The sequence below is a fragment of the Lytechinus variegatus genome, chromosome 5 (assembly GCF_018143015.1).
Source record: "Lytechinus variegatus isolate NC3 chromosome 5, Lvar_3.0, whole genome shotgun sequence".
Classification (NCBI taxonomy): domain Eukaryota; kingdom Metazoa; phylum Echinodermata; class Echinoidea; order Temnopleuroida; family Toxopneustidae; genus Lytechinus; species Lytechinus variegatus.
Window position 1 is genome coordinate 44,384,183 of NC_054744.1, and position 13,470 is coordinate 44,397,652.

Genomic DNA, 13,470 nt, shown 5'->3' on the forward strand with positions numbered 1-13,470 from the left:
AAAGTACAAATACAATACAATAATATAATAATACAATATGATGGCCTCTAAAATAATCTAAACATGCTTCACGGTTACTTATAATTATTAATTATTTTACACTATATAAACAATAGAACATATATATATATATATATATATATATATATATATATATACAGAGATTTATTATAAATGTATACATGTGTAGGAGTCAACATATCTGAGGAATTATAAACAAGAGAACATATTATATGATATAAAAGGACTTATTTTGACAAATACCAGATAAAGATATATATTTATAGAAAGAGATATCTCTTTCTATAAATATATATCTTTATCTGGTATTTGTCAAAATAAGTCCTTTTATATCATATAATATGTTCTCTTGTTTATAATTCCTCAGATATGTTGACTCCTACACATGTATACATTTATAATAAATCTCTGTATATATATATATATATATATATATATATATATATATATATATATATGTTCTATTGTTTATATAGTGTAAAATAATTAATAATTATAAGTAACCGTGAAGCATGTTTAGATTATTTTAGAGGCCATCATATTGTATTATTATATTATTGTATTGTATTTGTACTTTGTTTATATATTTATAGTCCTGAGGAAGATCATGCATTGATCGAAAGCTTGATTAAATGGAGAAGCAAGGAGCAACGACCACTTCGTAGTCATTTTTTCCTCTATATTGACCCTCACCACCATGAATGACCGCCAGTGTTACGAGGCTTTTGGAAAATTTCTTCCGCTATATATATATATATATATATATATATATTACTTAAGTCATATCCATGATGATTATTTTGTTGTTTCGACGAACGAGTAATCCTATACAGCTTCAAAGGAAGCCAGAGCAAGAGCAGTTTACTATTTTAACAGCAATTGAAAAATAATCAATGAAATTTAATCGGTCTCATCTTAAGGAATCATTCATGACGGCAGACTGGGGGTTCGCTTGTCATTTTAAATAAGAAGGATAGATTAAAAATATTGCACATCTTCGATCAGTTTAAGTGGCTGTTTCAACTTGGGTGATGAAGATAAACACCACATTAAATAGAAAAGAAGAAGAAGAATATCATTGAAAATATTGTAACTCGTTTCCTAATCACGACTTCTCCAGTCATGTAATCACCTCGATGACTTAAATAGACATTAAAAGTGTGAAATCAATTTATGAAAATACATTTGAATTCATAATGTAATATCACCGTTTGAACATGATCATGATCTATGAAAGCCTTTTTACGCTTACTTAGATAGTTCAAAGTATTGTCTATCATTTATTTTCCACTTAATATTCCGATTCAAATATTCCTACGAATCCAATGTTTTAAAATCGTTTGTAAAATCTTGTCAACGGTTGTTTCAAGCGTGGAATAGATAATTGACAAATCTTTAGCACAGCCCGGTCGACTAAGAGATAGAGCGGCAAAGAAAACCTGGGAATATGGAGAGGGGAAGCAAGACACAAACACATAAAGTAGGGCATGGTTTGGCGCCAATGAGCAACGAAGGGAAAATAAAAAAGGGCATGACGGAAGATGTTCAAATCTCTGAAATTAAAAGAAGATTTAATAGACAATATTTGCATAAAGCACCATGCATATTGTATTTCTTGTTGTTCAATATTAAAACCCCGTCACGTTCTTTTCTTCGATCCCACCATAAGTTTGGATCTAACCATTGTAGGCACGAGTGACACACGCGGTTATTCGGCGCCATCATCGACTGGACATCGTCTTTCTCCCCCCCCCCCCTCTCTCTCTCTCTCTCTCTCTTTCTCTCTCTTTCCCGCTCCCTCTCCCCCTCTCTCCCCCTCTGTCTTTTACTTCCCAACTTCATTCCTCTTTAATTAACATACTTAGTTTCCACTTCGAATTCTTTTAAGTCTCTGTTGCACAGGTAGATCCAGCGGGGCAAAGCCGGCCCGTGCCCCCCCCCCCCTTGAAAATGAAGACATATTTCTGTTTTTTGTGCTTGTTAATATTTGTTCGTCGACGAAATGGCATAACTTTTGGTTGAAGACCCCCATTTTTTTTTTTTTTGCTTTTGCTTGTCAACCTTTTCCTCGGAAAGATTTGCCCCCCCCCCCTTCGAAAATCCTGAATCCACCCCTACTCGGTTGTATGCCCCTTTTTTGTCCATGCTGCTATGTTTTATTATACCTCTTTTTGGTGCAATTATTGTTTGTTTGAATGGCTTTTTTTAACTTTCGAAGGTAGCAGAGGTGGAGAAAATATGCCTCAAATACATTTTGCCTTATAATCACTTTTATATCAGCTCCTATATAACCTTGGTAGGAACAGGAAAGGTCAAAGCTTATCGGACGGACAATAACTTTACATCTTCATAAGATCTACGCAGACGCCATCTAGTGGGCAAGATTGCTTCCAGCGTATTGAAAAAAATAAAGTTCTCGTTAGAGATCTATCACTGACTACAATGCCCGGTGGATGAAAATTAATTTGATGGTTAATCTTCGGTTAATGGAAATTATTTTCAGATAGCCTCGCTCAAAGTATGTATAGAATATAATCAGAATATCGATCAGCAGACCGGGAATAGATGTTAATTTGAGTCTTAATAGAAAATAGTCTTTGTAATCCACTAAATCGTGGGCTTTGGCCTGTCCAATTACAATTCTTTGTCCTTTCTTCGTTTTTCATATCCTTTTTTTTCTTCTTCTTCTTCATTATCACTATGCTTTATAACTTTCTTCGGTTTTTTTTGTTGTTGATTGTTCTATTCTTTCTTTCTCTTCTCCTTTATTACGTTCCATCCTACGCGTAAGTTCTTTTGATATAATGAGGTTTTTATCCTACTTGGTATTTTCTCATGAAATACATAGGTAATGCTTTAGATACCCTGAACAAGAAGCTACTATCATTTACCATACATAATATTCTTTGATTGATCAGTGTCTTTGCTACATGATATATATATTTATTTTATATATATACACCTAATTAAAATAAATCCCCCTTCAGGGAAAACTTCAAGCCACATTGGAAATGGAAGAGATTACGTTTATTGCGACTGGAGAGTATCTTGATTTGCAGTATCTCTTCGTCCATGTATACAAATTAAGCGAAAATATATCTAAGGAAATTTCATGGTATTTGAAAAAATATATATATTTTAGCGTTAATCCTTGTTGATATGCAAGTGGATCTGAAGTTGGGATAAACATAATTACTTGCTTTGCCAAAATTGCAAATAGATAGACAGAGTCCTATATGCCTATTAGTGTTTATATTTATGTGTATATTTTTTTAATCATTAAAACAGATTAGTGATGTTGAAAGGACGGATGCAGTCGGTCTTATAATGAAGTCATGGTAGCGGAGAACATGCGATAGACCTGTTACAACCAGTAATGTTGCAATGACGCATAATTTCACACCGACGCATAATGTCACACCAACGCATAATATTGCAGAGTATGACATTATACAGATATTGACTAATGGGGTGTGTGATAAAAATATGATCACGAGGGAAAATATTAATACTTTAGGTGGTCCAAAGAATTTTTTTTACACATCCCATCAGTCAATATCTGTTATATTAGATAGCCTCTAATGATGAAGATAAAGTTAGGCCTAACGATGCGTGCAGCATGTTTATGATATTCACAGTGATTGATTGAACTGGTATAGATCTAACGTTAGATCTTGATCTATAGATATATCTAAGTAACGTTAGTCTAACGCAGTGAATGACCCTTTTCTATTCAAATAAACTTTGTTTAGGCCTAGCCCTAGATCTAAATCCAAGTTCGAGCCAAGACCAGGTCCAGGACCCAAGGCAGGCTGATAATGCATGGTAACATCTAATCCACAAGAGGGCGCCATACACGTAGAAAAATATATTCCTGGACCGATTGGTCAATATAATCATCGAAGGTGGACCGGCTGGGAAAATACATTGATTTTGATCATATCACGTGATGCGTTATGGACCAATCGCGCTTGGCTATCTGTCTTGGCTATCTAATATACAGATATTGACTAATGGGGTGTGTAATATAAACATTCTTTGGACCGCCGGATTTATATTTTCCCGAGGGGTTATATTTTCCCGAAGCGCGCAGCGCTGAGGGAAAATATGATCACGAGGGAAAATATTAATCCTTTAGGCGGTCCAAAGAATTTTTTTACACATCCCATCAGTCAATATCTGTTATATTAGATAGCCTTTAATGATGTAGATAAAAATGGCCTAATGATGCGTGCAGCCTGTTGTTTACGATAGTCACAGTGATTGATGGAACTGGTATAGATCTAGATGTAACTTTAGTCTACTACTACTCTAATGCAGTGAATGGCCCTTTTCTAATCAAATCAAGTTTGTTTTAGGCCTAGCCATAGATCTAAGTTAGAGTCCAGTCCATATACTTTAGTCCCACATATTTTATTTCCGTGTAGTTGGTAACATCTAATCCACAAGAGGGCGCCATACACGTAGAAAAATATATTCACGGACCGGTTGGTCAATATATTCATCGAAGGTGGACCGGCTGGGAAAATACATGGATTTCGATCATATCACGTGACGCGCAATTGACCAATCGCGCTTGGCTATCTGTCTTGGCTATCTAATATTATATATTGACTAACGCATAATGTCGCAGATTGTGACATTATGCCTTAACTATCCAAAGCACGTCACAGCTAATTTAACAGTGATATCCATTTTAAGGAATGTGTATTTACTCGCGACATAGGTAGGACTGCCACATCCATAGTTACAAGTAACAATGTAAAATGTCTATTCTATTTTGCTAAACCAATGTACGTATTGAGCTACCTAAATAGACCTCTCATCGAATGGGAATTGTAAATTATTACAGACTGGAAAGGATTGTCGGGTAGAACCTTCTTTCTTTGACTTTGAAGACCACTTTCCTCCCCACTATCAATCAATCCAACTCTGCATAGCTATGATGCTAATTTGGCAAGCCGGTGTAAATAGCGATTACAAGTAAATATACAAAGAAATATTAAAGTTCGCACTTCACACTTTCAGTATTTCTTTTGTAAGGTGCTCACACTATTCATTATAACAAAAACAGCTTTGAATGTCCCATTCTAAGTTCTAAATATAATGAAATTTAGATGGCATTTCAACGGCTGGTCCATGATCCTATTTTTGAAACAAATTTACTAATTTTCTGAGAACGTGAATTAAAAGTATCTTTTTATTTCAGGTGCAAATTACCTTTAGAATGCTTTTTTAAATTTTGGCGGTTGAAGGCTTTAATTTTGGTGTAAAGGTCAATTTTTTTAGCGTAGCCCAACGTATTATTACCATGACGTCATTCCTACTATTACTATACTATTCACAAAGTATTATAGTAATAAGGATAGTAGAATAGTCACATTGAACATTGAAGTTTCCGTATGATGCTCCGATATTCACATCTAATTTTACTTCGATTAATTCCAAAATCTGTCGCAGACCAAACGAGAGGGGCGTTGTGTATCATGATAATAAAGGGCACCAGCCCTAGATCTGTCCCTGCTACAACGTTACACACACACATTTTCAAAATTACGTTCCACCACGCATCTTGGGACAAATACCGATTGGAGACATATTTTTATGAAGTTATCAGACATTAGGATTTCTTAACTGAATAACACTACGAAATTACGTTAGAGCCATGTGACAGCGTTAGAAATTTGCAGCGATACGATGCGTCAGAACACGTGACGTTATGTGACAGAAAGTTTTGGCTTTATGCGTTGGCAGTGACATTATGCACTAGATGGTCAACGCATAATGTCACACTCTTCGACATTATGCGTTGGTTGTGACATTATTCTTCGCTGCGACATTACCGGTTGTAACAGGGCCTTGGAACACAATTTCCAATAGCATGTAAACAAGGTTAATGTCTATAAAGGGGGTTTCCGTTTAAATGAGCAAGGCGGTTAAGATTATTCTTGGTAATCAGCTAATGTCCTTTCGCTTGTCGTAATTTCATGAACTATACAAGAAAAATCATTTTCAAGGAAATTACTCAACCGAAAAGCCTCACCCTTTCCTTCATTATATTTATCATAACCTGATTTCCTTCTTGCTGTGTGGAAGTCAAATCGATGTGGGATTCAATATTGGATAGAAACATTTATTTCCAATTTGTCTAATGTCAATACGTCCAATTGCCAACTGGTCTACTTTCATTTGGTCTACCATCAGTTCGCCCACTCACCACGTGGTCCATTTCGTCTAATTACCAGTTGGTCCTATAGCCATTTCGTCCACATACCACTTAGTCTAATTAAAGTAAAGTAGTAATTAAGCAAAAAGAATGAAAATTAAATGGGTATTAGACTAACTGGTTATTACTAGACGAAATGGTAATAGACGAACTGGTGATTAGACGAAGTGATGATTGGACCAAATAGTTGTTAGACAAAATGTTGATGGACAGAATGGCATAAGACTAAATGAAGGTAGACCATGTGGTGACTGAACGAGTTGGCAGTGGACGAATTGGCAATTTACCGATAGAAATGGCAATGTGCCACATACTCGCCACTATAATATTTTATTGATTGTTTGTAAATAGTGTTTGTTCTTTGTCCTTTTCTGTAATCAAAATCATTAAACTCATACAGAACAATCCAAGAATCTTAATTTACCTTTTTTCATTCAAATACTCAGAATATCACAAAAATGCAATATTCATTATGAACTACCTAATATTTACAACTAAGCAAAATAACAACAATCCTTATTTAGCAAATTAAAAGAGGGAGATACTTAATCTTATTACTTCAAAGCAATTCCCATAATACCTCTTTCCTTCCTTTCCTTCGCATTACCACTATCCCATTTCCGAAATAATTCAAATATTTTGAATGTTATAATTTCGTTATTTCAAGTGTCTTGTTTGCCTGATTTTTCTTTATCTGTTCAAATCGTGTTATTTTCAGTTTGGAATACTCCTTCAAACAAAATAAACACCCAACCACACCATAATATATACCACCCAACCCCACCAAACCACTCCATAACAAATACCACCACTGTCACACATTTCACCAGCCTTCTCATTTGGGTATCGACTCGATTTATTCGGTTCTTCCGCTTGTCACACATATCCCCTCACACCGGCTCACACACAACCCTAACACGCTTACACACCCCTCTCGCGCACACCCTAACATTCTCATACACTCACACTCTCATTAGATAGATTAGATAGGGTTTATCATACAACTCCCAAGAACGCTCTTTAATCTGATCACATATCGGATCACATGATATTCATACTAAACTGCACTATGACGTCATAACAAATGCACTATCCTGCACTCTGACGTCAGATTGCAATATAGTGCATTTTGGATGTAATAGTGCAATTTGCTGAATATCATGTGATCCGATTTGGACCAATCAGATAACAAAACATTTTTGGGAGTTGTGTAATGTTTAGCCCTGCATGCATGCACGCGCTTACGTGCATTATTTGTATTATGCAGCCATGGAACTCAAGAATATCTGAGGGGATGTGAGTGAGTGAGTGAGTGAGTGAGTAAGTGAGTGAGTGAGTGAGTGAGTAGGAGGGATGGAGGGAGGGAGGGGGACTAGACTGAAAGAACGGTGATAGTTGATCTACTAAATCGCACTTTGCTTAATTTTATATGCACACATAATCTTCCCCAACCTCATTTACCCATGCGGGGTTGAAAAAATTGTTGATAGAGAGACAGCTTTCTAAAGTAACTGCATATTAATTTGATAACATTACATTTTGGGGGGTTTCGCGCATCACAGCCTGCGAAGTGATTATGTCCAAACATGCACGCGCAGTGTAGGGCCAACTGCTTTTGAAAATGAGACAGTTAAGTATGGAAGCTTAAAAGTGCCACCGAGATGTTGAGATAATTATCTCGGGAAGTCGACATCTTGATAGAAAAAGATAAGATGACGAGATCCCAGATCTCATCAAGTCGACATCTTTTAGAAGAGATGATGAGATGACAAGATCCCGAATCTCATCATGTCAACATCTTTTAGAAGAGATGATGAGATGACAAGATCCCGGATCTCATCATGTCAACATCTTTTAGAAGAGATGATGAGATGACAAGATCCCGGATCTCATCATGTCAACATCTTTTAGAAGAGATGATGAGATGACGAGATCTCGGATCTCATCATGTTGACATCTTGTAGAAGAGATGATTAGATGACATGATCATGGATCGAAGATCTTGTCATCTGACCATCTCTTCTAAAAGATGACGACATGACGAGATCCGGGATCTTGTCATCTCATCATCTCTTCTAAAAGATGTCAACATGATGAGATCCGGGATCTTGTCATCTCATCATCTCTTCTAAAAGATGTCAACATGATGAGATCCAGGATCTCGTCATCTTATCTATTGCTATCAAGATGTCGACTTCCCAAGATAATTATCTCAACATCTCGGTGGCACTTTTAAGCTTCCATAGTTAAGGTCCCAAAATTTATCAACTGATATATCTTACCACATTTTTTAACATAGGTCGGCAATGTGGATATAAGTTTTTATAAACTTTTGAATCAATATTTCTTTTTGACGGGAAAGTATAAGTTGTATGCTCTTTAGAAAACGGAAATTTCCTTCATACATTAAATTCACCCCCCCCCCCCCCACCTCTCATGATATTCATCTAGAACGTTTCACCCTCTCCTCCAGTTATCTGGGGGGGGTTCTTTAAAAAGAGGCAAAATTGAATATTTACGGTGTTTATGTGGTAAGTTTTATAAGGCTCCACGCCTTTGCAGTTCAGGCCAGTTTCATAAAGCTTGATTATAGTAATTTTGCGAAGATATATTTTAGAAACTACCATGGGAATACTACCATGAATATTAGTCTCTTTAAAAAAACAGACCCTGTTGTTTTGAGTGCATTTTCATACCTGCATTGCTTACAAATCGCTAATTATTGAATTAGGGATTATCTCAACGGGGTGTGGAATATTTGGAAAATGTTTTGTAACCATGGGCCTAACCTTTTTTATTCGTCTATCAATAAAATACATTTATTTTCCTTCTCTATTCTTTGCCGTTTAGAAGACAGACCCCTTGCTTTGATGCTGTATGAAGTTTTACATGTCTACAATCAACTAAATATCTCTCACACCACTAGAGTTGTCATGTAAGAGATCACCCGAGGCAGGGTCGCGGGAAGACTAAAGGAACTCACATCTAAGGGAACCGCGAACAATTGGATAAAATTATTGTCCTCATTTCCGCGCTATTTGAATTCAGTAAGTGCCCGATGAGGTTACATGCTTCAAATTTGATTTCTTAAAATGAAAGGATGAGAGGGTTCCGTGCCCTTCTTCTATATGTAATTCAATTGAATATTCATAACGCCTGTTCAGATAACGAAGTTATCATTTTGAGTTATAATACTACAACCAGGATATTAGATAAAGGCATGGAAGATAGACCAAATACCCAGTTCTTTAGATTGGTTTATGTTTATTATTATCAAGCTGTACGAGCTGATTCATATTGCTCATTCCTTTACTTCCATTCTCAATGACATCATGAAAAAGGCCTGATGTAGGCCTACCGAAGAAATTCAGGAGACCCAAATCCAAAATATAGTAGCAAATTAATGAAAAACACTTTTGAAAAATGCAAGGTACCGTATGAATTTCCATATCCCACGCATGTTTGATGCCGATAGTTTTGAAGTAGAAACTGAATTGATTCTAATTTCCCCACCCATTTTTCTTGAATTAAAAGACGAAGATGACAAAGTCTGAATACATGAAGGGTTAGCATGTCCAAAATTATTATTTTATTGAGTTTTGTGATTTGTTATTGTTGATATTTCATTTCATTCGTTTATTTCCATTTTCAACAATTACAGTTTCTTCTGTACATGTTGACATATATAAATAACAAAACATATTTCAAATATTCCTGTACAGAAAATTATATTCAAGATTATTACAAATCAGCTTGGAAATGGAGGAGGCTGCTAAAAAGCGGAGCTTGTAGAGTGCAGCCTCCTAATAAATATTCTTGCAGTTGTTTAGCATATAAAAAAAATAAGGTACCAACTTGAGCATGACCAGTTGAATTAAAAAGAAAAATTGGAAACAAAAATAGAAAAGGAAATAAGAAAAAGAGAGATTAAAGGTCTTTAGAATCCAGCCCCAGCACTCACAGACGGACCTCACCGATCAACAGGAATATTTTACAGTTCTAAAGAATTAAATATGACATATCCGATTGCTTCACACATGGAGGTAGAAAGTTCTACCTCCATGCATCACCTAACGAAAATTCGAAACGCAAGTATATTGCAACCTAGATAGGCCTAGATATGAACATAGATGTAAGGGCGATGTCTGAAAAGAGTAGATAGGTTGTATGGTGAACTATCGGATTGTCACTTATCACCTCTCCATGAAAACCTCTCCATGAAGGACTACCGATGACGAGATAGTCGCTCATCGAACGGATTATTTTAATGAAATATAATTCTTATGATGAAGCCTATATCGATTATATCTTTATCATGAAAATAAAAAATACGTGCGCGAAGCGCGAACCAAAAATATTTGATATTCCGATATGGAAAGGGTCAGTATAATGGACCAAGTGAGGACTAGACGAACTTGTATTATACTAACTAGCATTAGACAATTAGACCAAACAAAAATTAGACCAAGTGAAGATTAGCCCAACTAGGCAATAGACCAAATGTATATTAGACCAATTAGCTAATAGACCGAGTGGTCATTAGACCAATTGTCCATTAGACCGAGTGGTCATTAGACTAATTGGCTATTAGACCAAGTGACCATGAGACCAAAGGAGAATTGGACTAAGTGGGTTTAGCCCGAAGGTTGTCAGCCCATGTGAAGATTAGTGTGATATAAGTGATATTAAACCAACCGTCAGTAAACCATATAGGTATGGGTGAAGTAATATTCATTCTTATCAGTAGATGGCGACCTGCGGTATTGATGCATGTCGTGGTATAGGGCATCTTGGACTTCGAGTTTCGAGTGTTGTCGATAGCTGTCTTGCTTTTTTTTGTGGGAAGGGTCATTATTTTAATTATTACTGATATCGATGAAAGTAAAAATTAAAAAAAATCCCCTTTTACAATATTCATGAGGGCTTGCAATTGTGGGGAAGGACGACGTCCTATCAATTCAATTCATCACTTAACATGCTTAACAAGGGCAGATCTATGTTTTTTCAGAAAGCATTTTGTTTACAGGAAATATTTGGCAAGCAAAAAAAAAGAGAAAAAAGGCTCTTAATTTCCAACCAAAATTTATGTCACTTCGTTCCAGGTTAAATTTGACGAGCGGATATATATATTTATTGTGCCTCTCAAGGGGGGCGGGGCCGGATGTGCCCCACCTCCGCCATTGCTCGCAAAAGTTTTGGTTTTATCAAATTATTTGAATATAAATTATACTGAACTCTCATGTTTATTATATACCACTTAAAAGGTTTGTTGAAATACATACCAACTAATTGCTGGATTTTCTAGTTCATTTTGCATGCTTTAATAAAACCAACTGAAGGTTGATCGGTATTTTAACCAACTTAAAGATTGGTTTGACTGAGAATGAAAGCAAGATCTTCTATAAAATGATCGTATTTAATGAACTCACCGTTGTTTTGCTCACTTTCCAGTCTGTCTTATCACTGTGCATTTCTTCGACCACGATTTTGGCTTCATTAACGCGCTGTATGTATTCACCATACTGAAGAGTTGTCATGATGTATCAACAACTGGAAAGAATAAAAATAATTTTTAAAAATGACAATAGAAAGAAATTGAGAGTGAGGTCCCGAAAACTTGTATTATTTGATCAAAAAGGTATAGTTCATCAATAATGTCGCATCGTCTCTCTTCACTTGTCATCAATTTAATTTCTCTTAATGTTTATTTATTAATCTCTGAACTTAATTCATTCTCCGTAATCATCCAATATTTTTTTTATTCATATTAAATATTACGTTTATTTCTTTTTGTATTAGTCGAATAATGTTAAGTATATAATAAAAATACATGCCTCAACCCAAAAAGATGGAAAAAAAAATTGATGTCACATGGACTTCATCGCATTTTTGGTCTCCTTCATTTAGTCTAATGCCAATCCGCCCATCAACATTTCGTCTAACAACCATTTGGTCCAATAGCCATTTAGTAGTATGCAGTAAAAGTAGTCATGGTAGTAGTAGTTTCAGTAGTAATTGTAGTAGCAGAATTTTCAGTGGTGCTTTATTAGTAACATTAGCAATAATATATATATTTTTTTGAAAAGTTGATTCTGAATCAAACGGCTTGCAGTTTTACTTTACGACCCGTTACGTCGCAATGTAATTTCAAGGTCATTGAATAATTTTATCATAGAGAAAAGACTTCATGATAAATTACAACTGTTGCACGCCAATCATGAAAGGTCATTGATTAGTAGTACTTATCATAATATCTTACCAAAATTCAGCTTCGTTGTACCTGATTTAATATGATAATGATCCTGACAATAAGATTGAAACGCATTCATTCCACAATAAGAAATCGTTCGTAATATAATCACTAATCAATAAAAAAATCACAACTCAGTACAGCTCATAATGTGGATTTGCTGTGATATTTTGTAAGGAAAGCGTGTTCTGTGTTTAGTTTGGGGTTTTATTTGCACTCCAAGGCCGTTCCTATGTAGTAAACTAACAATGTTACGTAATTCGTACACAAAATGATCTATCAATAAGTACGAAACTGGAAACGTCTTGGCAAACTTACCAATTATTGTTTGAAAATGCGTTTTTGTGAGTAGGCTATAGTACTGCTGTCGGTTTCTGGTAGATGAAATTTATTTTCTTTTTTCTCCCTCCCCGTCTCTCTATCTCGCTTGCTCTCTCTGTCGCCCCCCCCCCCCCGTCTCTCACCCCCTCGCACTTACACCTTTTATATTGATCGGTATAACTTAATATTTTGGAGAATGAAAAATCATCTATATCATGTATATAAAATGTTCTATTGTTTATAACAAAGGGATGAATAGAAGAACTCAACTTAGCAATATTCAAGATGAAATCTCATGTCGTGGGCGCAGATAGATTTAAGTCAGGGTGTTTGTCATCATTCATAGAAAACGAAAAAATAGAAAATTTTCATTATACATAAATGTTAGAAATGTGTTTATTAACTTAAGAAAAAACAACATTATTCAAAAATCGACCCAACAATTTTAATTTCTAGTTTTCATGAATAATAGAGTATATTTTCTGGTTACCTTAGGAAAAGATGAGTTGCTATTGTTCATGAATGATGTAAGAATTACTTTTATTCATATGAGTGATTAAACATAAATGGCTGAATCGGGGCTGAATGTTATTTGAATATAGATAAACTAATGTTTATCATAATGATTTTGCCTACAAAAGTTCTTCAAGTA

General features: G+C 35.3%; 1 protein-coding gene across 5 annotated transcripts in view; it reads right to left on the bottom strand.

The window, feature by feature from the left end:
• Positions 1–13,470, bottom strand: part of LOC121416247 (stAR-related lipid transfer protein 6-like) — a 40,536-nt gene that overhangs the window by 21,144 nt on the left and 5,922 nt on the right. For 3 of the 5 annotated variants that reach the window (XM_041609759.1, XM_041609760.1, XM_041609761.1), the window contains exon 2: positions 11,677–11,797. In XM_041609759.1, the coding sequence (XP_041465693.1) occupies positions 11,677–11,784 (108 nt within the window). In that variant the 5' untranslated portion in view covers positions 11,785–11,797. Of the gene's footprint in view, positions 1–11,676; positions 11,798–12,506; positions 12,674–13,470 lie in introns of those variants that run through there. The other 2 variants (XM_041609762.1, XM_041609758.1) reach the window with 2 other exon arrangements.